The sequence below is a fragment of the Echeneis naucrates genome, chromosome 17, assembly GCF_900963305.1.
Source record: "Echeneis naucrates chromosome 17, fEcheNa1.1, whole genome shotgun sequence".
Taxonomy (NCBI): domain Eukaryota; kingdom Metazoa; phylum Chordata; class Actinopteri; order Carangiformes; family Echeneidae; genus Echeneis; species Echeneis naucrates.
Window position 1 is genome coordinate 13,658,567 of NC_042527.1, and position 26,251 is coordinate 13,684,817.

General features: G+C 41.0%; 1 protein-coding gene across 3 annotated transcripts in view; it reads right to left on the reverse strand.

Moving 5' to 3' along the window:
* Window positions 1-718: 718 nt before the first annotated feature.
* adgrl2b.1 (adhesion G protein-coupled receptor L2b, tandem duplicate 1) overlaps window positions 719-26,251 on the reverse strand; it is a 78,509-nt gene continuing 52,976 nt past the window's right edge. The window contains exons 10-23 of one of the 3 annotated variants that reach the window (XM_029524636.1): window positions 23,999-24,037; window positions 20,693-20,876; window positions 19,059-19,181; window positions 17,908-18,113; window positions 17,266-17,439; window positions 15,287-15,496; window positions 14,106-14,326; window positions 13,296-13,362; window positions 10,578-10,669; window positions 9,223-9,391; window positions 8,640-8,768; window positions 7,410-7,506; window positions 6,225-6,350; window positions 719-2,780 (exon numbers count right to left, since the gene is read on the reverse strand). In XM_029524636.1, coding sequence (XP_029380496.1) covers window positions 1,918-2,780; window positions 6,225-6,350; window positions 7,410-7,506; window positions 8,640-8,768; window positions 9,223-9,391; window positions 10,578-10,669; window positions 13,296-13,362; window positions 14,106-14,326; window positions 15,287-15,496; window positions 17,266-17,439; window positions 17,908-18,113; window positions 19,059-19,181; window positions 20,693-20,876; window positions 23,999-24,037 — 2,700 coding nt within the window. In that variant the 3' untranslated portion in view covers window positions 719-1,917. The remainder of the gene's footprint in view (window positions 2,781-6,224; window positions 6,351-7,409; window positions 7,507-8,639; window positions 8,769-9,222; window positions 9,392-10,577; window positions 10,670-13,295; window positions 13,363-14,105; window positions 14,327-15,286; window positions 15,497-17,265; window positions 17,440-17,907; window positions 18,114-19,058; window positions 19,182-20,692; window positions 20,877-23,998; window positions 24,038-26,251) is intronic. The other 2 variants (XM_029524637.1, XM_029524638.1) reach the window with 2 other exon arrangements.

The following is a 26,251-nucleotide window of genomic DNA, read 5'->3' on the forward strand; positions in this document are numbered from 1 at the left end:
CTCTCAGGGCTTTTTGGATGGCTCTGTGTAAACTGAGAGGCTGATGTTCAAACAACAGGATAGAAAGCCATAGTGGACTCAGAGCTTTGCCTTGGCCTCTGCGTCAGTCTCCTGACAGCAAACTGGCACCCAGCTCAAACTAATAAAGAGCACCACCCAGATCCCACTGCGACTGCACATACTGCATGTCTGCTGACTGTGTGTGTGTGGTCAGTCGGAGCAGGATACTCCTGGAAAGCTACGGATGAAAGACGTGCTGAACACTAAATCTGTTAAATCTGATGAGCCTCCTTCTTCGGATGATGTGTTACAATTCGCACATGGAGAGATTTAAACGGTGACACAGAGACTGATCAAACATGAATACTGTCTGTCTTGCTAAACTTCATGATTACTGTTGCACAGTTTGTGTACACTGGAGGGTAAACAATTAGGCTCGTAGCTTCCATTATAGTCAAAACTCCCATAAAAAGAACAAAACTAACAATGAATTCACAGGACAAAGCTGGAAAACTAACTATAATTTATCTCCATATAATGTGATTCTTTCAAAATTGCACCACGTATGTAGAATATCAACTTCGGCCCAGTCAGACGGATCCCATGACAAAATCTTTCCCTCTGTCTTTTCACTGTTGGCAATAACAAAACATATCCATATTTATGGATCACAGCGGATTTTTAATACGAAATAAGAATAAGCAACCAGACATCTGCGAACAAGAAAAAAATTTCACATTTATTTGATATCAAACAGGAGTTGATTTAAATATCGGTTGATGATGGGCTCTTAAAAAAGAAACAGAATGAACCTAATCAGTGCTGCAACGACTTTTCACACTTTCTAACCACATTATTATTATTATTTTTTTTTTTTACCATTTTCCTTCTGAATAGTTCAGTTAATAAATTAATTTGTGTCAAAGGATGAAACACGTCCGCAAATACGGCAGAATCTCATTGACACAAGCATAAGTCCTTAAAACCAGACAATTTCTTTCAAGTAAAATAAATTACACAAGTATCCAATTCACTCCAAATCTGTGCATGGCCCGGTGTTAACAAATATACGACTGGCAAAAATTCATCATTCATGAAAGCAAAAGCACTTCACAAGCAGAGACGTGAGCATGATTTCATATGGACTGATATCGCTCAAAACTTTTTTTTTTTCTTCATATTCAAACATACTACAACGAGTCAAGTGTGAGAGGAAAAAGCACATTTCCACCATTTTGATTAACCTTGTCTGTAGAATTGTATTAACATTGAAAGGGCATAACTACTGAATGGTTGCCATTTCTTTTTTTGTCTTTTCTTGTTTTTTATTTTTCTTTTTTTGTTTTTCTTTTTTACTTTTTACACTAGTGGTACAGCAAAATATATTTTCTTTAGCTGTTACTTTGACAACAGTTACATGTGCAATAGAGAAAATATAAGGCCTGAGTCTGAATGAGTGGTTTCTTAACATTACAGTCCTGACTGTGTAGTGGAGCCACACTAGTTCTAGTTCTGTACTTGATGACTAAAAAGACCCTGGTCCTACAAAGTCCCCCAGAAATATATCAGGAGTTTCATAGTTCTTTGTTTGGAATTTTTTTTTAATCCCTTCTTCTTCAGCACAAGATAAATGCCATACTTATTTGTGGCATAGCATCCTGGTGTTATTCTCTGCATCTCTTCAGTTCAACAGCAGAGCTTTCCCAGTCCACATTTGTCTGGCCTCGGACGTGTTTTTCATGTTAATGAGATCTGTGTGCAAAAAGTCATTTATTAATTCCACTTCCCACCCAACAACATTACACTTCCTGTCCGAAGAGGAAGCGCATGCAGAGTGTGGAGCCAAACTCGCTGGCTCTCTCGACACCAACCAGAAGCACCCATCTGTTAAAATCCATGCAAACAAGTACCACCTGCTCAGAGGCTGGTAATGAGCTGCATTTGTCCATCGCTAGGTGCCTCCACCCCCGGTGCGCATTCTTCATTGTTGGGTGGGATGATGCACCCGTCACTGGTGCCTCGGTTTATGTGGTAGTATGACAGGGGTTGAGGCGCATCGCCGAGCTCGGGCATGCTTTTATGATACACGTCCTCACTCTCGCTTCGAGGTGAGGGAGAAAGCTCCTCCTCTTCCTCTTCCTCTGGGGGGTATGGTGAAGCTGAGGGTGAGGGTGAGTCTCTCAAGTTTGGCATGCTGGTGTAAAGGGAGTCTCTATTATTGTTGGGTGAATGGGAGCCCATGTCCTCCACTGCAGTAACAGTCTCAGAGCCATGGTCGTCCTCCCCCTCCAGGCCCCTCGGGGCCTTCTGGGCACTGTAGAGCAGGGAGTGAGTCCTCTGGGGCAGAAGGGGGGCCTCCAGCACCTCCTTGTGGTGGGGATGCAGGAGCAGCTCCAGGGTAGCGTGACCTCCTCTTCCACTTCCTCTCTGGGGGGATGAGGCCTCGGCATGATCCGCTACAATGGCGTCATCCTCGCTGCCGCTCCCACCCCCGCCTCGGTCCACTGTCACTCTGGTCTGGGGAGGCAAGGCTCTGTCCCTCTGGGCATTGCGACCTTTGGGGGCGCCGCGGGGCCTGAGGTTGTTATGGACAATCTCTGATATGATCATCTTCTCAAAGGCGACATCATCCAGGTTGAGGCCCCCCAGGTCGCCTGCAGCTCGAACACTCACGGCCTCGTAGTCGTCGTCTCGCAGGGAGTAGCTATTGTTGAAATTGCCGTTGAGGGGGAGGGTGTCCATGGCGCTGATGTCCCTGCTGTTGCTCAGAGAATGCTGTCCTGCAAGGAAAGGTAAAAGGAGCATGTGAGACCTAATTTTCTGCCTTTTGGTGGAGTAAAACTGTTTCCACTACACCATTCACGTATACATGATACTGCTCAGGACACTTCACTCTTGTGCTCTTTGATCTCTGGGTTAATTAAAATTTTATACAGATACAAAACCTTCTAAAATTCAAAGGAGAACCCAATTAGCTGTCCAGCATGTCCATCCTCATTATGGGTGAATCTCATTATAGCCAATCTATGAAATTATCCTGAACAATATTGGAAAAATGAGAACAAGCGATGACAAAAAAAAAAAAAACACAACAGCAACACATTAAAGTTTTAAAGTAGCTGACGACCAGGTAACAACATGGAAGCATACAAAAAAAAAAAAAAAAAGGAACAGACGGGATAAAAGTAAAAAAAAAAACAAGCTGATGAGGAAGTGTTGTGACATGAACAATTAATAAAACATTCCACCTATTCAAAGAAGGCAAGACAAGAGAGTAATGTTGAACACAGATGGTCAGCCACCTCTCTGCACTGGGGCCCCACAAGCACAGCAACAACCCCCACACAGCACAACAGACAGGCACGGTGCAATGACTCACTTTGCCACCACTCACATCAAGTGTGTCTGCTCAGGCTATCTGGCCTAAGAACAGCTGATGTGCAAAAAAGTAAAACAGATGCTTTTTTTCAATAGCAGCAGAAACAACAGAATCACCGAAATAAGACAAAGGTGGAAGCTCGTAACATCCAGCCTGGATTCAGTCGTTCAAACTCAGATTGTGTCCTTGCAGTTAACTATAATTTAGCCCCTTTGACGTTTGATACAAAGTGTTGTAGGTGTTTGGAGATAGACAGCGAAATGATGTTTAACAGTTAGAGGGAAGTAAAGGACAAATCAAGGACGACTGAATCCGTGGACTCAGCAGGTGAAAGGGTTCAGCAGCAAGCACAGTTGTTTTTAAAAGTCTACAGTCAAAGAAGGAATATTTTCTGAATGACATGTTTTCTTTTTTGCCTGTTTGAAATACCCATCTGTCAGTATTGTGTGAGGAAAAAATGCTGACGCGCGCACTCTCACATTCACACACTACGGACTACTAATTAATTTTTTTGCAGCTCTATGACTGCGCTGAAACAAAAGGGGGAGAGTGGAGGAGCACAGTTTGATTCGATATGAGGAGTATATTTTCTAGGTAAGCTATGGGCCTGTAAGGGCACCACTGACATTTTGACGACACGGATGTCGTCACAGGCAGACGCACAAAAAAAAAAAAAAGGGAAAACTTTGATCGCAAGTTCCAAATGAATATGTCAGAAAACGGATGACAGCAAATGAGGAAAAAAAACAAAACAAAAAACAACAAAACTCAGAAAACAACATCAAAGACTTTTCCGAGTAGGGTGACAGGAGCGCAGAGAGCGAAAGGGCAGAAAAAAAAAGAAAAACAAGAAGGGGAATTATTAGACATCGATCTAAATACATTCTACTCATATATTTGCATTTATTTATGTGCAGGCAGTGATTTTATAGCAGACAGGTATTGTCTACCAGGAGAGGCAGGAAATGATGTGAACAGAATTGAACTGGACACGGCAACAGCTGCACTCTGGGAAGCATTCCAGCAGAGATTGATCCAAGATGTTCTCCTTACAGGTTTTACTGCATCAGAGGAACATCTGCAGAGTATTACTTAGTATTAATACACTTATAATAGAGGACACGCTCATCCTTCCTGCAGGGAGCTAAATGTAATCGCTATAGCAGAAGAAATTTTTAGGGGGGAATGAAGAAGAAAAAAAAAGAAGCTCAGGTTAAACTTGACAGTCTCTCAGTGCGGATTTCATACTTGCTTGGTTATCTTCACACCAGGTTTGGACATTTGTGTGTCACACTGCTGCCCTTTCTCCTCAAACTGGTTTCCATATGTTAAGTCTTTGATTTATAAATTTTTTTGGTCACCACATCTTGATCTGCTAAATAAGTATGGTTAGTGTTCCCTCTGTATCTTGTGTCTTGTGATTACACAAGATGCAGCAAGGATAGAAAAAATCCTTCTATATGTAAAGGACATGTTTATGCATGACAGTCACAATCACATGCTAATTTAATATTGCCACATTTTATTTAGCTCCTGTTCTCCAATGTTAACTTATGATTATGCTACGACGCTTCAGTAATTTAACATTTTAGGGCCGTAAAGCTGTCAAACACACACGCATGTACACACTTACACACTAACAACTACCTCTGGCTTGGCTATTGCTGAACTCTGAGGTTTTCTGTGGAGGCATTATCTGGTCTCAGCCCTGCTTCATTATCTCTGGCTGTGAATCGCTCTCACTGTTCTTGAAGCCTCACAACAAAAAAATAAGACCATGGTGGCCAGGATGAGGTTAAATCTATATGTTGCTTCAAATTCTCTTCATACAAATCTCCTCCACACTGCTGTTTTTGCACATTCCCTTTTATGATCAAATGCCTGTATATCTGAGGGCTATGACTCTGCCCGCATTGCGTCATGTGGTTCTGTTTTTTTTTTTTTTCTTCTTCTATCTTCTTTAATTGGATATCTTTTGCTCTGCCTGTGTGGAACTAGGTCACCATAAACACTGGCATGATCAAAGCAAATTATAGCAAATACAAAGATTTCACCGTGTAAAGATAAGGTAAGGTGAGAGCCTAAATGATCTGGACCAGACTGTAAAGTGCATTTTCAGCAGGGAGGAATTCCCAAATGGCCGTTCGGAAGAGGAGATGAGATAGCACTGACGTTTCTGAGCTTTATCTCCTTCTGCGTTTACAAAAGAGAAACTTGTGCAGATAAGAACTACAGAAAGGGTGTGAACAAAGAAGAGCAAACAATAAATCTAGTGTAATTAGACTCAACATTTTCATTCATGCTGTGTCACAGCCATGGCCTCAGGAGTTTCCATGAGTTTAACATTCAGACATCTAACATTCTTGAAGGTATAGTCGAACATCTTGGGAAATGGGCTTACTGGCTTTCAGGCAGAAAGTTGTATGAGAAGATTTCATGGTTGTTGGCTAAATATGAAGCTTCAATCAATAAAAGGTTTGCTTATTTCAGCATGAAGACTGTAAACAGAGAGAAGCAGTAGACTGACTCTGTCATATTGTTACCAACCTGCATGTTTCTCTTTGATCTACTCAATCTGGTTTAATTAGAATTTAGAAACATGGAAATAAAAAAACAAACAAACAACAACAACAAAAAAAAAAAAACGAATAAAAACACTAATTGGCTGTTCATGGTGAATTATGTGCCGGATTATTTCTTGGTAGATGACCCCCTGAGGAAAATGGGTGGAAGTGCTATCCATCTTCTCATCCAACTTACTTCAGAAAGCGAATAAGTATATTTACCAAAATGTTGAAGGAACACAAATCTAGGTAAGAGTAAAAGACGGACGGTGGATGTGCACCTGGGGAGTGAAAGGTCGGTGGAGAGGGGGTGTTGCACACCACTGTTTCTGCCAGGAGGTTGTTATAAGGGTTAGTGTCGTGTGTTCGGAGGAGTGGGTTAGTTAGGAGGTAGTTGCCAGTCATCCCTGAAATAACAGGAGGACAGAAGGAGAGGGAGAGAGAGAAGAGAAAAGGAGAGAAATCAGGAGGGGGAGGGGGGCAGCAAAAGGAAAAGGAGATGGAGGCATTGTACTTCACGGTCTGCTGCAGGGTGCTGGGTAGCTGTCACCATAAACACACTAACGTCCACTGTCCAGAATCAGACATTACAAAAGATTTATGACCTGAGATCTGTCTGCCTTCTGGTGTACACAAAGCAGTCATTTAAACGATTGTCGAAAAAAACATTATTTTGGAACTGACAAAAAATATTATCCCAACAAGTATAAATCAAAGCACCAAAATCAGCTGCAGGGTTTATGTAAAAAAAGTTCATATTAACAAACTCATCCACTCCAGACACTAGACAAAACATGTCTAAATGGTTTGACATGAATAATACAGCATCCCTATCATCCTCAGCGTGCTTGTGTAAATCCTGAAGAATGTAATAACTACTCTCAGTCATTTGGACGGATGGCTGAGAAACTCTGTGCTGGCATGTGTGCTTAAAAAAAAAAAAAAAATCTCAACTAATTCCCAACTACAGCCAAATCTGCGCTGGCACAGTCTGGAGCGTGAGCACCATGTTGCCAGGATCTGTCCCAAAACCTCCTCTGACCTCCATTTGACTTTCCTCCTATCTCCCCCTTCCTACCTTCATGAGACTAGTCACTGCAAGGTGAAGTCTGTTGCTGTGAGATCAGGGTCAATACAATTTCAACTCAAGTCCTAAGTAACAGATAAATATCACACTCCACTACTCTCTCTAGTCCTCTCCTTTCAGATGATCCCCGTAAGCAGCAAAAGTGCAGTAAAAAGCTGTGAAGTTTGATTCGCAGACATGATTTAACACTGTCATTTTGATTGCTTGACGATAAGAGAAAACACTAAATTAAATTGGTTCTTATCTCCCTCTTTTCCGAGCTGCCACAGAGCCATGTAGGCTGTATCCATTGATGTGTCTATTGTGAATTCTGAGTCTTGTCACAAAGAGAATAGTGTATGCGCCTTGTCTGGTGTTGGCGGAAGAAAGAGTTGCTTACCCTGGTTGAGTGTGGAGGTGCTGTTTATGTCTCCTGAGATGAAGGAGGACTCCGACTGCTTCCTCACGGTGTCATTCCACATCCTCCTGATGCGGCTCTGGGTATGAAAGAAAAGCAGCCATTGATCAGGGCTCAACACGGTGGCACTGTTATTCAGCGCATTTAGCCCTAAGAATTGAGTGGCTACATGAGTTTGTGATTCAAAAGTAGATGGTGCACACGATGTACCAACTACTTGATGACACGGTTGTGCTATGGTCAAACAAATAGACACGCCGAGAATCTTCACAGCTTGTAATTTGAGACATCAGCCCATAGAAACTTGTTTTTTTTTTCCCTCTAGATAGAAAGAGCAGAAGCTACCGTGACATTCCCAGAAGCACTCTTAAGACAGATCTCACCAAGTCAACACGGAAGAGATTTATAAGACACCTGTACGTCCAGTTCAACTGTATGTTTTTATCTGTTACATACTTTTCAAATCCTCAAGGATCCTACCAAACACTCATGAGTGCCACAAAATCTATTTTCACTGATTTAAAAGCTAATTTTAATGCTGTCTGCCATCTAGTTATTAAAAAAAAAAAAAAATCCTATCCCTGTATATATCACCTTGGTTGACTTTATGGCTAAGCTTTAATGTAACTGTGTGAATCCTAAAATCACTTTAGTCAAGCTCATATTTATTTAATCATATGCAAATTAATCCTTTGCCAATGGTACAATGAAAAGCGCAAGAAGAGAAAACGGGTCAGCAGAGTGATAAAAGTACTCTGGCATCGAACCGTGTAGCACAGAAGTTTCTGCCTCAACGCCAAACTGTGTGTTTGGCTGCAAGAATGAAGAGGTTCAGCTTTACAATGATAAGATTCAAGGACAAGGTTGGAAATAAACTGACACATTTGAGTCGCACTGTACTTTCTGTGAAGCTGCCATACCCAAGGCTTCTCATATCCAAGGATGTAAATCTTTAATATCCAGTGCGCCAGCTTGTCCCGATGATGCGAGGGTGTGTTCTGTAACTTTTGGGTGAACACCTAACCTCTGTGTACAAAACAGAAACTTTGGGCTAAATGCGGGCAAAATCTGCTGGTCTCTCTTTATTGTTTTTGACCTCTCTCTGAAAATTTTCTTTCCAAGCATCACCAGAATTAACTAAAAAATTAGGTAACATTCTGAAAATAGCTTTTCTAAACCCTGAGACCTTGATTCTCAGTGCTGAACACGAACCTGTGTGGCGGATGAGTAGCGGGCTGTGGATCGGGAGGTGGCCGTCTTGGCTGAACTGTGGGGGCCTTCGGATGGCAGAGCACCGCAACATTGGGATTGACGGAAACATTTGCTGTACTCTTTGCGAACCTGCAGAGGAATAAAACAAACAAACAAACAAAAAAATCAGGACAGACTGAGAGCACGCAGAAAGCGACACAATCCCCCAACCCAAAATCCTTAAGAGGTGACAAACCAAAGGGAAGACAGGAAAATGCTACGATAAAACATTGAAACATTATATAAGAAGATGCACTTTAACATTAATTGTCTTAAATAAGAGTGTAATTTTAATATTTACTTGATTAATCATTTAGCTATTGCTAGTCAGTTTATTTAGCTTATTTAGTTTATTTTTTAGATTTACCAGGCACTTTTCTCTAACTATTCTAACTTCAGGTTGATGTTTTCTAGGTTCTTGCTTTATTTATTAGCTGCAGACTTTCAGCACCAGGATATTCAATTAATAGATAAATAAAAACAACAGTCCATACATCTAAGAAGCAAAATGTTGTGACACTTCTGACTGACTAATCAATTTTACCTTCTTCTGGAGGAGGCAGTGAAATATGAAGATGAACATCCCTTGAAGAGTGTTGAAAATAGTGAAGAGGTACGCCATCACAATGGAGGATTCATTGAGGAAGAACAAGCCAAAGGACCATGTAAGTCCCAGCAGACAAAGCAGAGCAAACGCTCCCAACACCCACGACCTAAGACAGATGTTAACAAGCGGAAGAGGAAATCAAAATGGATTTCTTCCTTGCCTGGCTGGGCATTGCTCTCCTCCTGAACAACATATGGTTAAACATAAAGAAAGACAAAGAAATTCTACCACTTTGCAAAAATGTTGGTATATGGACGTGTCTGAGACAAAAACTGGCTCTTTGGTCTTTCCTTGTAGATAACGGCTACAGAACATGCAGGCAAAATAAGTTTTGGCTCAGTGGCATCAAAGAAACCCTCGAGGAAATAAGATAATTGAACAATCATTTTCAGTAACGATGGCTTGTTGTTATTGAGAGGCAAGCTACTCTGAGCAATGTGTCATTTAGAGATTATCCACAGAAAAAAAAGAAGCTTGGTTCCTGATTAGATTGGCTGTTCAGTTTTTGTAGAAGAATATTTTACATCTGAATAATCATGCTACATTCATATTAAAACGTTTGACATGAACAAAACAAATATTTGAAGCAGATCATAATTAATAGCATTTAATTTGTTTTGACTGCTTTAGATAATGTGTGAAATCTCAAATGTAAATGCAAAGAAATGCATGTTTTCTGCGTGCTGGAAACAAATCTTGCAGCCAACTCAATGCCTTTATTGGGTTTGAACCAAAATCAGAGGCTGCCCAAAAATCAAACGCCCACATAGCATATGTTGACCTGAACTCAGACATATTGTTGATCAAGAATCCAGGCAAGTAATGGCAATGAATTCGTCTTTTTATCAAGCAAATGCAGCCCGCTGGAAGCAGGGAAAAGGGGAGTTTGGGAGTTGGGTTTTTACCACTGTTAAATCATTAAGGGCAGTTGACTCCGTCTGTAAACTATGCCAGCACAAGAGCAAAAGGATACCAAAGGTCAGAAACACAGTTATGCAGATATAAGAAAGAATTTTAACCCCACATAGTGCAAATGCTCAAAGCATAAAATTAACTAAAAAGACACTACATTGGAACCAAAATAAAATCTGAAAGGGAACATTACTGGCCTAGTTGGACTTAAGCGAAAAAGCAATTATATATTCATATTGGCAAAAAGCAGATTTCAAAATTTAAGGTCAGAGGCAAAAGCAGTAATGGCATGTATTATTTTTCTTCTCACACATAAGCGATGGCCCGACACACAAAGTCCCTGACCTGGCAACCACAGACCAGCTACCTAATCTTCTCACCTGATACCCCCGAGCCTGGAAGAATCGGGTTTCATGGAGGTGGAATGCTTCACCATTTTGTACATCGTCACCACCAGGAAGATGACATTGACCTGTCAAAACAGATGTGCATCAGGGTTAACAGACTGCACTTAGAAAGGTATCCGATTTCTGTTGCCAACAGGACAGGAAGGAAGCATAGAGTGCTGGATAAAATGCTATGCCATAATAAAGTAAAAGTAGAAAAATGTAGAAAAACGGACCCTCTAACTGTGAAGCCGTTATATATAGTATAATATATATTTTTTATGACCCATTCAATAATGTGCAAGCAACATTTATGGTTGTGTTTGAGGTGTAGTTCAGTTCTCTGTTTTTATATTATACAATCCAATTGTTTGGTTCCCTAAAGGAATACTCACATTATTCTATTCATATGATGACTCTTATCATTATTTTCAACTTCCTTGAATCAAAAGCGGGAACTTAGCAACGTTTTTCTTGTCCAAACAATAACACCAAATCTTCATCCAAAAGAAGCTGGAAGCCTCAAATGTTTGGTATTTGAAATAAACGACTTCAAAACAGTCACTACTTTTCTGTCAATGAACTAATTGTTTCTCCTCCACCTTGGGGCTCTTAGAGTGTGTTTATGCAGAAACTTTAATATCCAAAGCTGTCAAGTAGTGCGAAAATATCAGTGTTTTTCTTTAACCTGTTGAGGTGAAAGTATAAAGTGGCATAAAAAGTACTAAAGTATAGAAGAAGTACCTCAGAGTGCTGTATTTCAATAAATTTACTGAACTTAGTTACATTTCAGGACTCGGTTGACAACTACAGAAGATATGTTTCACATTGACTTTGGGTATTGCTTAATCTATAGTGGTTTTGGCTTTGTGTATTGAGCATCAACAACGGCATACCTTTTCCGAGAGGAATATGAAAATTTAATGCCTTGGTTCAGATCATAAAGTACACAGACTTCCAAGGAGAATAACAACAGTTAGAGGTTATTGCTTTGGTCTCCTTCACACAGCTCTGGCCTTCACCATAAGCTGCACTGAGACTTTCTCTTCTCTCTCTCTTGTTTGACATTATACTCAATCCCGAGGTGCAAATCCTCATCAAATATGAGAATGTATATCTGATGACCTCCAAAGCAGATTTAATGCATGCCAGGCAAAAGCTCTTGAAAAATACCAAGAGGGAAGAACAGAACCAAATGCCATATTTTAGAAACTAGTTCACTGAGGCCAAGAAAAACATTTAAGTGATTCAAGCCGTACATCCAGAAAAGGTTGTTCTAATGATGTCTCTATGTAGGCACTGCAGGGCTCATCACCACTAGGAGAAATGAAAGAGATGTGCTTCAATTTGGTCCAATGTAATATTAAACCTTTTAAATGATGAGCTGTAAAATTTTATTTTACTCAGATATATCCCATATTTGCCCTCAGTCAGCATTTTTCAATAATCAACAATACTGTAGTTGAAGGAAAATAAATAGAAAAAAAAAAAACAAAAAACAACAACACTGGTGGGTAAAGAACAAAGCAAAATGATCAAAATGCTGTTTCCTGAGTTTATCAAAGACTTCTTTTTCAGTTCATTTGCAAATAAGAACAACAGTTCTTTTTATTATCCCACACAGATGAATTGTGAAATACTGAGCAACAGAAAAGGGCCTTTAAGTAGAAATGCAGAGTGTCTGCACAAAGCAGAAAGAAACGAAACAGCAGCAGGGGAAACGACGTATGAAAAAAGGAGTGGCTAGACAGAAAGAGGCTTTTAGATCACAGCTTTCAGTAATGCAGTGTTTTGTCTCTCAACCACTGGGGCCGATTTACGTCCGCATGAGTCGAGAGGCTGGAGATGCATTTAACACAGCTGTAAGTGATGACACAGATCTGATGAGACACACGGACGGACGGACAGCGAGGCGAGAAGGCAGTGAGGCAGGGAGGGACTCTGCAGAAAGCCGAAGCAAACTGCACATGGACTCCCCCTCATGCCTGGTCTCCAAGGGTCCGTCCTTTACAATATTAAGGTGTTGCGCTACTCTGCCAAAACACAGCACAAAAAAAGCCCCAGGCATTGCTGATGGATTTTCATGTATTTACAGCCAACGTGTTTGTCATTACATCTACCTATATGGATATGGAGCATGTATTTGTTCAGGACTTTTTGCATGCAATCCTGTGTGCGCACGCACGCGTGTGTGCGTGCATTGTGAACACCCATTGCACCACATGAAATATTAAAAGGTGAAGATGGAGATGTCCATGTACTGGGATTGGCTGGGGACGTGTCATGATCCTCAGCAGGTCTATGAGCTGTGGTAATGGCTGTCTGGCCCACCCACTCATTACTTCCATGTTCACCCCCCCTCCTCCCCCTCCCATCACCACATCACCCTTGTTTTCCCACTGAGCCAATGACCTTCATGCCTGAGACGATTTCTCCTGATAGCAGGAGGGGAGTATTCTCCTGATGTACACCGAGTAACAAACAGCTCTACGTTGTTGCCGCTAACCTATTCTGATTGCAGAGGATTTCATAGCTGAGTGGACACTGATGTCCTTGTGTCAGCTATAATGGAACCGCTTTCCTTTCATGCAAATTGATCTGAGAAAGCAGAGCCATGACAGAGAGAGGGAAAATCTATAAACTGTTTTTCAAAGCTTCGAAAGAAAAAGGGGGAAAGGAGAGATATCACACGTGTGCAAAGTACCAACTTACCACTATAATCAAGGTTACAGGCCCAATGAAGCTCCAGATGAAATGGTTATCAACCCTCAGCCAGCATCTACAAGGAGCAAAAGGTGATACTCAGTTCATTAAATCATCTCAGTGCCAAAACAAAGTTGTGTCTCATCGATCAGAGTGCAGAAGAGTCGGCTAGATGATATTCCACAGCAAGGATAGAGTCCTCTGATTACACAGAAGAAATCCTGACTTTAAGGAAGTACTGGCTTTGTGCCATGAGAGGCTGCAGCCTAGAAGACAGTGGCTGAATGACTCATGACTTCACAGTCTGCAAATGTCTACAAATGTGTGATGTCTGAATGGGTGTAGCTAAATCTGCTCCCAAAAGTAAACAAAGAAGACAGTTCATGAATGACTTGCCCCTCAGACTGTGTTTCTCACTGGGAAACACAAATTAAGTTAAGACTATAAAATCAAATAGAACTGGAAAAAGGCAGTTCACGTCAATCCCATAAATTAGAGGATTGCTGTCTAGCAAATCATACATTTTGCTGAATGGATAACAAACAGAAATTCAAACTTTTAACTAGCAATCATGCACATGCAAAGAATAAAAACCCAACAGGCCAACACATTCATTAATGTTGCAACATTGCTCACATCCTCTTATTTAAGCAGTGACAGGGTGTTCATTTGCCAAGGAGCAGAGGTGGACCATGCTTCATGATATCACTGTCATTAGAACTCGTGATTGCTGTGTGGGTGTGTTTTGACTGCTGGAAGGGCAGACGCAGACTAATGTTGCTGATTTTTATACCACAAATGAACAGTGTCCACACTTACGCCCGCTGTGTGCCGTAGCTTCTGTAGTCGATTGCAGCTGAGATTCCCACCACCACAGCTGGGATGAGGTACCCGGAGATGTAGTAGTACTTCCTGCGAGAGAACTCACTCTCGAACACCTCGACCAGCATGAGGTACAGCTGCACGCCCTCCAAACACATCCAGGCGAATGCCGCCAGGAAGCAGAAATGAAGTATGCCGGCAATGATGGAGCATACCAGCTGACATGAAAAGAAAAAGTTTTTTAATGGGATGTATTTGGCATTTTAAGTGTTATTTGTTTGTTTAGAGATTTCAAGTTCAGTGACCAGAGACACTAGCCCATTTTAGCAAGATAACTGTGTTTTTAGGATCAAGGGAGTGGCTTTGCATAAAGCTGCTCTCATCAGTATTTGTACTGTGTGTCAACAAAGGCTAACTAACGCTTTAAGAATCTCTCAGTTCATTATTTAATCGCCATCAACTTTATGGTTCTGGCTTTCACTGCAGTCAGCAGCTGAAAAAGCCAGTAAGCTACTCATACTGAATATTAGTGCAGCATTTCAGAGGATGAAAAATCTTTGGTGGAGACCAGAATGGAGCTAAAAGACTGAATATGGTCTTCTTACAGGTACAAAGATGTGGCACCAGAGCTGATATGCCGGGGGTATAAATAAGCAAGTCATATGTATTAACTATGTGAGGTGACGAAGTAATAATAATATTAATACTGTCACTATTGCTGCTAATAATAGGAATAACAAAAATAGAAATAATATTCATAAGAAGAAGAAGGAGAAGAAAGATTTTGTGATCCAACTGCATTCTCCCCATATGGTCAAGATGTTCCACAGTACAGCACAGTAGTTATTAATTAAAAATACTTGTATCATCATCCAAAATGGTCCTGAGACCAAAATTATCCGTTAAATGGTAATTTAGCAAAACTAATCTAAGTTACATTACCACAATCAAACAAATAGCATGATTTTTGAGAGTGACTGTCACGCTGAACATCACACCTTAAACTGCTGAATGAAGCTGAAATGGAACAGATATATGATATTTGAATCTGTGAAAACATGGATTTTCTTGGCCAATATTAAAACCCCTTGAAATGGAAATGAAATAATTTCAAAAGGTTAATCACATCAGATGAGACATTTCATCAGTAGATTGAAAGCGCAAACTTTCTGCTGTACCTTTGGTTCCGTCATGTTGATGCCCACGAGGAAGATGAGTTCGCCGATGAAGAGGTTGAGGCAGAGGTTTTTGTGTATGGTGTTGCGGTCACTCTGCAGGCCTCGGAAGAAGCAGAAGGTGAAGAGGCTGATCGCGAGGCAGACAAGAGACACGGCGATGCCCATCCGTGTGATGACGGTGAGAAGGAGCTCATGGACGCTGCCCTCCCCCTGAACAGAAACAGAGACTTTCAATTACATGATAACTAATGAATTAAGACATAATGACGGGCGTCATTTGAGCACACCATGATTGCTCTTGTGTTTGTTGGAAGCAAAAACTGATGCTGCTATTATTGTTATTGTATGTATAAAGTTCTTACACCAGCATTTTACTGTAATTATCCTCATAGCAACCATTTTACACCAACTTTGTTAACTCTGATTTAGTGTCTTCATACAGCAGTAAATACAGCGATTATTGCTCTCTCTTCCCCCTCCTTTCTCACCCCACCCGTATTTGGCTCTATCTGAGGTTTCTTCTGTTAAAAAAGAGTTTTTCCTCTCCAGTGTGTGTTTGCTTATCGTGGAAACAGTTGGGTTTCTCTCAGGAATATGATAAGGTCTTGGCCTTACCCTGTAAAGTGCCTTATGATAATCTAAGTTATGAGTTGGTGTGGATAAATAAAATTGAACTGAACTGACTGCTGACCCAATGGAATCCTCAATATACAACCATGTAATGAAAACCTTAATGTCTAGGCTGTGGAATCATCCAAATGCTCTCTCAATGTGAGCGATGGAGGACAAAGTCCACAGTCCTCATTTTTCAGAAAAAAATAAAGCTGAAGGCAATATGAAATTTTAGTGGCTTTGATCGAGTCAAATCAAGCAGATTTCTTCCAGAGTTCAAGTCCTTTTAGTGTGAAATTCCTTTGCTGTGTTTCCCCATTGAGCTGCAACAGACAGCATCTAATGCTAAGAAGAATTTTGAAACTAAAAAACCATTTTGCAAATTCTGTCATGACTGTTGCATGTGATGACATTTGGCACTCCAACCAAACATGCTAAGATCAAATTATGCTGCCCATGTTGCAGAAAGTGATACTGAGTGAAAAACTGCCACAAAAGAACCAAAAGTCACTTGATGTGATGTCCACATGTGGGCTCAGTTTTTGAGGTCGCTGTGTTTTTTCATGTTCCAGAAGACCTATAACCTATAAAGTTTCAAGATGGGAACCGAGTGAATATGAAAATAGCAACATCAGCCATACAAAATATCACTAAAGAACATGGTGGCCTGAAAGTGAGGCAATTCTTCCTGTGATATTTGTAATTTTATTGAGGGCAGGAGTTGCAGCTGAGGTGATGTGTAGGGAATTGGTGTAAGGGTAAGCCTAGCCTCAGGGCTCTGGTTTCAAACTATGGTTGAGGTTGAGGTTAAAACAGATGACAGGGACAGAGTTCAGGAGTTGGGACATATTATTTAACAAACCACAAACTTATCCTCCTCATTTATTACTGGCTAGGTCCTACTGACACATACTATTTATCATGTAATTGGATTGTAATTGCATTTTGTGACCAAATGGATCCTATACCACTTCAAGAGGGGTGGGAACATAAGGAAAGGCTGAGGTTATTGTAGAATTTCCCACGGTTCTCTAAAATGTGTGCACAGAAGGATATTAGACATGGACCACAGGTAAAATATAATTACTTTTGATAATTGTAGAGCATATCCTATCCTGATCCACAATCTCGCTCTTTTACATTAAAAACCTGCTTCCTCTTCTCCACCCATCCCCCCCCCCCCCCCCCCCACCACCACCATTACCTTCCCTTCCAGCAATAATCTAATTATCTTGATTGAAATGCCATTCTTGTTCTTGCCGTGTGTGCACAAATTTATCAGCGAGACAAAAGAAGAACATCTAGCCAAGGCAGGAAAAAAAACGAAAGAAAGAAAAAAAATTAATCATGAAGCGAGCACAACTCACCACATTCCCCCGATGAGCCATGAGGATGGCAAAGTTGGTCAAATGACTGCAGGAGCAGGTTGTGTGACTCTTGTTGGTTTCCAGCAGTTTACAGCCCTGAGTGGACCAGTATCCCATCATGCTCCGCTCAGAGTAATTCCAGAAGGAGCAGTTGGGATTGTAGTAATGCTCCTTCTACAAAAAAACAAACACAGAGAGAAGAAATTATTAAACATACATGACTGTGTCCTACAATATGCATGCTGCACCTGCATCATATATTTCATATCTATAAATGTAAGGCACCGTATATCAGTATATCAGTGTATGTGATGTGGTGACGCTGTATCTATTTGTTTTAGCAGCTGGTACCTGTGCAATTAAAAACATGCAATGCAATGGACTTTTGTATGGTATCACACAAAAGGAAAAGCTGTAACGGTAAAATAAAAATAAATTTGAGTCCTAATATGTTGAGATGGGAGAGGGAGAGGGGTTATTATGGAAATTGCTAAGTATGCACAAGATCAATTCTCTTTGTACAATATCTTCAACAAGAATATTATGTCAAAGTGCTGAATTTGCTGTTCACTCTGAAAGTGTTATTGTCTAAACAGCCCAGCTCAATAGGGTGGTCTGGGGGAGTCTCAGGAGGGGGCTTACATCCAGGTGCTCCAGCGTGAAGATCACAGGGTCGGCCACAAATACACGGCTGGACTCCTTCGTAATAGAAGCTGAAAGGATGTGGGAGTTGACGATGAGGGAGAGGTTGCGTTTGTTCAGGTCCCCGATTCCCCTCAGTGTTGCATTCTCCGTGCTGAGGAACTGACCAAGGTGTTTGTACAGCACAAATACCAGCTTGGCCACACCTGCAACCGTCAATAATAAAGTCATTAAACATACAGCATCTATTTACTTAAAAGAGGCATACAGTGTTTTTTCAGTGGACAGAAAAAAAAAACTTAATGGGCCGCCCATGGAGCTGAGACCACAGTTGTAATAAGTGTTTCACTACCAGTGGGCATGGGGGCCAGTGTTGAGCAAAATCTCAATTTGCACCATGGGTGAATTAAAAGAGAGGGGGGAGAGTCTACTTTGCTATTTCTGACAGTGAATGCAAAAATGCAGAGGTACAGCCTAGTGAGAGCGAATGCGTCACATTTTTATTCACCAAAACGTTTTCAAGCTATGTTCTCTTTAATTCAGGAAACATCTATGCTGTTGAATAAAGAATGGCTTAGTTTTATTTTACTGAAAACAAGGTTTAAATTAATTAATTTAGCATATTTCAAAAATCAATCCAATATTCTCCAGCTGTCCTGCGGGATATGACATTCTAATAAAGGAATAGTTGAACAATTTGGGAAGAAGAAGCAATTGCAAAAACATCAATCACCACAAAAGTACAACTAGTTTTTTCATTTCTGTTCATCTACAGGTAAAACAAAACAAAACTCAATATATAAACTAGTCAGCTTTCAAGGTGCTGTTGAGCCAAATGAACATCAGAAAGAGCTAGACTAACTGTCCCCCCCAGCATCCAGTCTCTATGCATCACTAAGCTAATTATTAATCAATAAAAAAGTCAAGCCATTGTTTTGAAGAATATCCAATTAAAATGATCATACTGTTGGAGGGACATCAGTTTTTGTTATGATTACACTGCTGCACCTTGATTGCAGCAAACCAACTCTCCCATCAGGATGTGCTTGTACTTGATCAGTGTCCATAAACCCAACAACCATATAAAAGGTGAAGAAAAAGCAGAAGCCAATCATCAGTACATGTTGTTGCAGTAGTCGAGTGGTTCTCACCATTTTTGCTGTTGACTTTAACGGTGTTGGAGGAAAGTTGAAGAGATGCTCCACCTTTGCTTGTCTGTGGAAACCTGAAATCTTGCACCTGACCATCGGTGCTTAACACGTATACTTCCAACACTAAGAGAGGAGAGCGGTGAGAAGAAAGTGGGAGGCAGAAAAAAGAGACCTGTCGGCAACCTTTCAAAAGGCGTACATGGCATTTAACCACGCTGTAAAGTTAAAGCCTGGCGGGCTACGTGCATAGAGTCCAGGTTCATTGTACCACTAACGGAGACCAATCTTATCAGCAAAACCCTGTCATTTACTTAAAAAATCATGTTACCAGGCTGCTGGCTGAAATTGTGGATACCTCTGAGGAAGAAGAAGAAAAAAAAAAAACAAAAAACAACAAGGGCGTCGATATAGGTTGAGCAAATGCAAGTGCACAGCCGACTGCAGCATGAATGTCAAATATTCATAGGATCAAAAATATCATTGAGCTTTTACTTTTGCTTTTTCTTTCCCCTGTGGGTTCAGATAACTCTTGGCTCGAAAAAGCAAATCTCTGAAAATCCTCCAAATTCCTGCAGCCACTCTCTCCGGTATGTCAGCTGCCGGGTGGTGCTCCCTTTGATGTGTGAAATTACTGAAGGGTCAGGAGGACACACGTATCAGCACACTTCCTCCCATCCGAAATGGCCGCACTTCCTCAGATAGATGGCTTCTGACAGAGATGAGGAATTGTTCTCTCTGCCTAGTTTTTAGCTCCTTCTTAGCTCTCGCCTCCTTTTTCCCCCGCTCCTCTTACCCTAGATGCTTGTCTGGAGGTGCCACAGCACATTGCTAATTAGGACGAACAATCGTTTTTTAGATTGTTTCCAACTCTTCATAGGAGGTCACATAGCTTATGTTTTCATACGGCAGTGTGCTTCTTCACCTGGCTGTATTTGTGTTGCTCCACTGGAATATTACTATTACTACTATTATTATCACTGTGCAGATGAGCAAGAGCTTGACAAGCTCATAAAAAGTGCTTGAATGCAAAGATTAAGGAGCATTAATCAGCGCTTTTGGTAGAGACAGAGCAACTACTCCTTATCAGTTTAGCTAACTACCCCTTAATGGGAAGGCTTGGAGAGAATGGACAAACTGCTCTACTAATGGAACGATGCCATTCAATTGGTTCCTTTGTTTTCCCCAGAGGTCTGGACAGTTCATCTTGCGGCACTCAGTGAGGTGACTTTCCAATGTAAGAAAAAGATTAAAAAAAAAATTGTGGTACGAGACAGAAAGGGTAAGTCTGAGACCATAACCATGGCAACAGAGTTATGAGCAGAACTATGAAAATGACTTAAATTAATGTCATTGTGTTACTAATAAACTGCACGTAAGGGAACATTGCGTTCTTTTTTTTTTTTTTAATGTGAGACAGATGTGGCAGTTTTTTACAATCTTCAAGAGGAACGGTTCTCTAGGTATGAAAGGAAAAAAAATAAAAAAATCACTGTGAAATCAATTTAACCACAACCAGTTTAAACGGTAAGGCTGGATGGGGTAAACAGCCAAAAGAGGAAAATACCTTTCAGTATTATTGTGAATGACAGATGTGTGCATTTTATCTATTTTATAGTTATTGGAGAGGAACTTACTGATGTTCTCTGCAGGTACTTTTACGATTGCTGGCTCGATCAGGTTTTCTGCAAGAACAAATGCCCCTTCTTCCAGGGTATCCAGTAGCATTGTCGCAGCGTGTGTTTGTTCTGTTGAATTCATGTCTTTCCAAGATTTCAGAGCTTCCGGCCTCAGGAGGTTGTCAACAGTGTCCACAATTGCCTGTATCCATGGAGACAAGTGAAATGTCAGCTTGCTGTTTCCTCCCATCATAACCTCAGTTTCATAACAAAGCGTGGGGACTGGGCAGCAAATGATTGAAAGGGCATGCATGGCCAACAGTGAGAGCACCAACAGCAAGATCACTCTGAGTGAAGCTGTGAGGGTTCAAGGAAGTCGTGGATAACTAAAATTATAATGATGATAAAAAAAAATGCAATATGTATTATTCAATGTTCTGTACATGAAAAAGAGGTCTAATCTGGGGGGAGTCATTTTTAGACCAATTTCTTTTTCGAATAATAATGTAAAAATGCTTGGGGGTAAAAAGAAATACAAACCAAATGTTTCCTTCCCGTCACAGAAACAAGCTCTCTACAACGTGTTCTCAATTCCCAGTTTGAGGCAGCTGTTTTTCCAAAATAACTATTATCCCCATGAACAATATTCTCATGTCCATGACAGAATCTGCCCATAAAGGGCTTGAATACTATTCTCTCAAAAGAGACTGGTGGGGGGGCATTATCATTAAATCCATGTCCAGAGCGGCAGACTAAGTCAGGACGGGGAAAGAGGGTTTTCTGATTGTTTTCAATGGCAAATCCTTTCATTTCCTGCATTCAGATAAGAAGTAAGTAAGCCAAACATTCCACCAAACCCACACAAGTATCATATGTTGATAAAACAAGAGTTTCCCTTGACCTTGACGGGGCGAGTTCACGTCTCCTCCCTGGCACAATCAAGCCACAGCTAACTTTCTAAAATCTTGCTAAAGGCAAACAGTTGTACAGAGATCCAGAAACATCCAGGGCATCCTGTGGTGTGATAAATCAGAATGACAATTTAACCATAGGTGCCATTAACCACAGCAAGGCCCATCACAATACCGGTAATTAACCACATCAAGTCAATTCTCACTGTACCAATTAGTCACAGCTATGATTATCCAAAACACTAATTGACCACAGACAGGATTATCCCTTTGCCTGGAATAGCAAGAAAGGGGCTCAACCAAAGTCTGCACCAATATGTGATTAACCGCAACATTTAAACTCACGTTAACCACAGCAATGATGACGCTACGCTGACACAGAGCTTTGATTGCGCCTTTATATCTCCGTCCTAAGCACAGAAATCAATTTCTGTGGGCCTGACCTTGCAGCCAACTGGAAGCATGCGAACTGTGACTATGAGGGGAATTAAGTATGTGTGTGCAAGAGAGAGCGGCGACTATTACAGTGGTGCAGCCATTACAACGAGACAGACACTAAATGGTCTTCCCCCACTTCCCCCATCCTCAAAGGAACCATGAAATCCAAAAAGGGGTGGGGGTGGTGGGGCTGTCTCTAATTTGTGTAACAGAAAGTATTCTGCATTCTGTTCTCATTGAATCCTCTTTAATTCGTCACTGGGTGGAGGTCACTTTACAAATCACAGGGGCGTTACCAGGGGTGCCCCTGTGGCCCACTATAACTAGAAAAATATATTCTGTGCGGAAAATTCCATAAACAGGCCAGCACATGCTCTGCTCTGCTCTGAGACAAGAAAACAAGCTATCAGCTTTTGGAGACTGAAGGCCAAACTGCGTGCTGTCAGCATGCTAACATCTCACAGACGCTAAACCGATTATGTTCAACGTGTTTACTTTCTTACTTTACCATGTCAGTATTGTACCATTCACTAATTGGTATTAAACACAATGTAGGGAAAAGATGCTGATGAGGATGCTGGTCATTTCACAGCTACTTAGTCATGAACCATCGTCCGATTCATCCAATACCTGATTTGTTGACTTGTCTACTTTCCAATACAGTAAGTATTTGCAACTGCAGCAGAGGGTGTGAAAAAGAGCTCATGGAGGCAGTTCTGGTTTATTAAGAGTTTTACTGCCTGAGTGTTGCAATTTGCATCAGAAACTCTGCTTTTTGTTTTAGGTTTTTTTTTTTTTGCAGCTTTTATGACAGAATTTGCCTAAATCATGATTTTATGTTTTCTTATGCGTTAAAGTAATCTAGCAATAATTGCCTGGGTAGCCATGGATACATTACATACAGCAACTGTTCATAGCTAATTTGGCTTAACTTTTTGCAGTGCTAATTTGAGCAGGGCTACGAAAAGGGTGGGGCATCATAATCACTATTAATAACCAGTCATTACGAATCAACTTCTGGGAGCTGTGAATGCCTGTACCAAATTTCAACCCAACGCTTTCAGTAATTGTTGAGATATTTCAGTCTGACTGTGAGTGCTGGTCCAACTGGCCCACCAACAGAAATTGCTTCATATCAACATGCTATTAGAATAGCTAAAAAAAAAAAAGCTTCTGAACCAGCTGAGGGAAATACATTGCTCTTCTCACACAGGAAAATAGCCCACACCTTCTGGGAGTCTACATGAGCCACTGAGAAAAACACAAATCTGATCATTTGTTTTATGCCATGCAAGACATCCAGCTCCAGAGTGTTTACAGCCTGCCCTTGTCTTTCAGCAGAATCTACCCAAGGAAATAAACTTTGCCACAACAGAGGAAAAGTGAAGCGTCTGGGGTGGAGACCGAAAAATCAGAATGGATCACAAACATATTAATGGGCTCAGAAATTAATCCCACAGATAAAACACAACTGCGACAAGATTTTTTATTTTTTTACTAAGGGGACAAGTGAGACCAGAAATTGTACAATGTAAGCAAGTGAAAATTGAGCACACTGCCACTTTGATCACACTTCTGGTTGACAGGGAGGTGCAATTACGACCGTGGGAAGGCAATTACTCACACAACGCATAAAGAGCTGACAAGAGAGGCAAAGAGAGAGAGGAAGAGTGGGGGAGGAAGAAAAGGAGGAGAGAGAAAATGAAAGAAAGATATACAAGTGATAACACACGGAGGAGGGAAAGTAGGACAAAGACAGAGTGATATTGACAGTGGCATCCTCTGATGGACGGAATGACAGGAGAACAGACAGCCGAGTCAGATGAGGAAGCAGCCATATCTTGTACGAGCAGGCTCACCAGGCACATACTATAACAAGACAATCAAGGACACTGGGACTGACAGTGCTGCATGCAGCTGGTTAGACATTAAGGATTGGGGTAAAAAAGCAACATGGAAAGCCCAGTAGTTATACCTTCATGTATGCCCTGCACGTCTTCTCTCTTTTTTGAAGCTTTTCCGTACAACAAGAGGACCCCGCACAAGAGACAGATTAAAGAAAGAGGTGGTAAGAAAACAGGAAGCATTAAATCATACCACTTACCATAAATTACAGAACTAATGAAAGGAAGAAAAGACAAAGGCCGAAGAACTGCAACCTTAAATTGCCGAAAAGGCTCAGCTTTTTTGGGGAACAGTGTTTGAATTCTAGGTATGAATATGGATCACAATATAGTGTGAGGATGACAAATGCACAGCAGTGTGGAGGGGGAAAAAAGAAATAAATCTGGGAACAGATTCTGATGCTTCCCATTAGTGATGCTTTAGAATTTGCAGAGAAGATAAACAATGCGGGATGAGGTCATTTTTTTTTCATTGCATGGATTATTATAGCATCAGCTCTTCTTTAACCTCCTCTCCTGTTGGTCTCTTGATATATAATAAAAAGCCTTCTCCTTCTAATTGAGACAAACCAAAGAAAGATACATGCACACAAAATGCCTTGTGTATCCAGACTCCAACTTCCTGGTCATAAATAAGTCATGAAAACACAGTCAAGAAAAAAAATTTGTCTTTAGCACAATCTCTTATGGACACCTTGTGGAAAACAGCTGCATGAAAGTTTAAAAGCAATGAAAGCTTCTATCGACAAATCATGTATGTACTTTCAAGGGAATATTGTTTGGGTTTCTGAAGAATGGCTTCCATTTATTTCTATATTGTAGCAAATTCAGACACCTTTATGTTTACATGTAGAAATGGTTGCAATTGGCTTGGCAGCTGATTTCATTACACGGATGAGAAAACTAGTTTCCATAGGAAGGGCAGGTAATTAGAAAAGTTGGATTTTATTTGACTACAGATTTTCTGACCATGTGTGTTTGTAACTGGATTTCAATTAGCTTTTTGCATAAAAACAAAACAAAACCACACACTCACACACAACCCCCCCCCCCCGCCCCCATTGGTAAACTGATACTGATTTCAGACACCACCCTCTAACCACATCAGAGCAGTGATGTCACAACATCCTGGGATACGCCTGAGCACCACTGCAGAGATTTGTCAGTGTTTAGTCGCTATTATAATAGATCAAATTTGCTTGAAGGAAAAGCTGTGCTCTCTCCGTTACAGTAGGCAAATGCCAAAATTATGTTGGAGAGATCCGTGTACTGACCTGCTCCATGTATAGTATATGTGGGTTTTACAGTAACCGGGTCATTAGAGTGTGTGTAAATGCATTGTTTGATTTCCTGCACAGGCTGATTTCACTAAGTGTGTGATCAACAATGTCAAGCATTCATTTTTGTAAAATTTTCATTGTCAGAGCTGAGCAGTGCAGGCTTGTCAAGTCAAACTGCAATTAGACTGCATTATGAAGCAGCAGTAATGTAACTTTGACAAAGATTAATGCAGGCTTGATGTTCACTATGACAGTCTATCGCAAAAGACTGCTTAATAGATTTTCATATTGCACAGAGATGAATGGAAACCAATGGTTTCCTGGAACAGTAGAGACAATTAATCAAACAATCGCAGATGCAGCGGCATTGTTGGGAGAGTGGTTAGTTGTGATGTAAATTGCATGTGATTTTTAGTAAAGAGGATAAAACATGCAAAACTGTTGTTGCGACGCTTTAACTTGTGTCATTGTTTCGCTATTGTTATCAGTCAATCACAGTGGTGTTGTTCTTGTCAGTGCTCATCATTTGTGATGTACAAATCACTGCAAAATTATCATTGCTCCACTAAGAAAGCTCTTATCTTTTTTCCCTGCAAATGCATAATTGCATTTGAAGATAGGAAGATAAGGTGCATAAGGGCACCAACGACAGTCATCATGTCAGTGCAAATCACCTTGTTTACAGAGAAACTGTCGTCTAGAAAGTCTGAATAACAACGCAATTTTTCAGACTGTCACTCATCTCTCCATGGGACTGCCAGCAGCTGAGAGATGTGGGGTACATTTTGGGCCTACTCTTTTCTTGCTTGCAGGAACTCCAGGAGCGAGCAGTTCCAAACTTGTCAGCAATGAAGAGGTGTTCTTCGTGTTGGTGGGGGGGCTCATGGCCATTATCTCCTTTAAGGTGAGCCTGCGTTTCCAGACTCAGTAATTAGCAGGGAGCTGCAGAAGAATGAGCTTCCTCTCACGGCTAGACCTGCCTTCGAAACCCCCCCACCGACCTGAGACTGGATATGTTTATAAATATGTGTGTGTTTCTGTGTG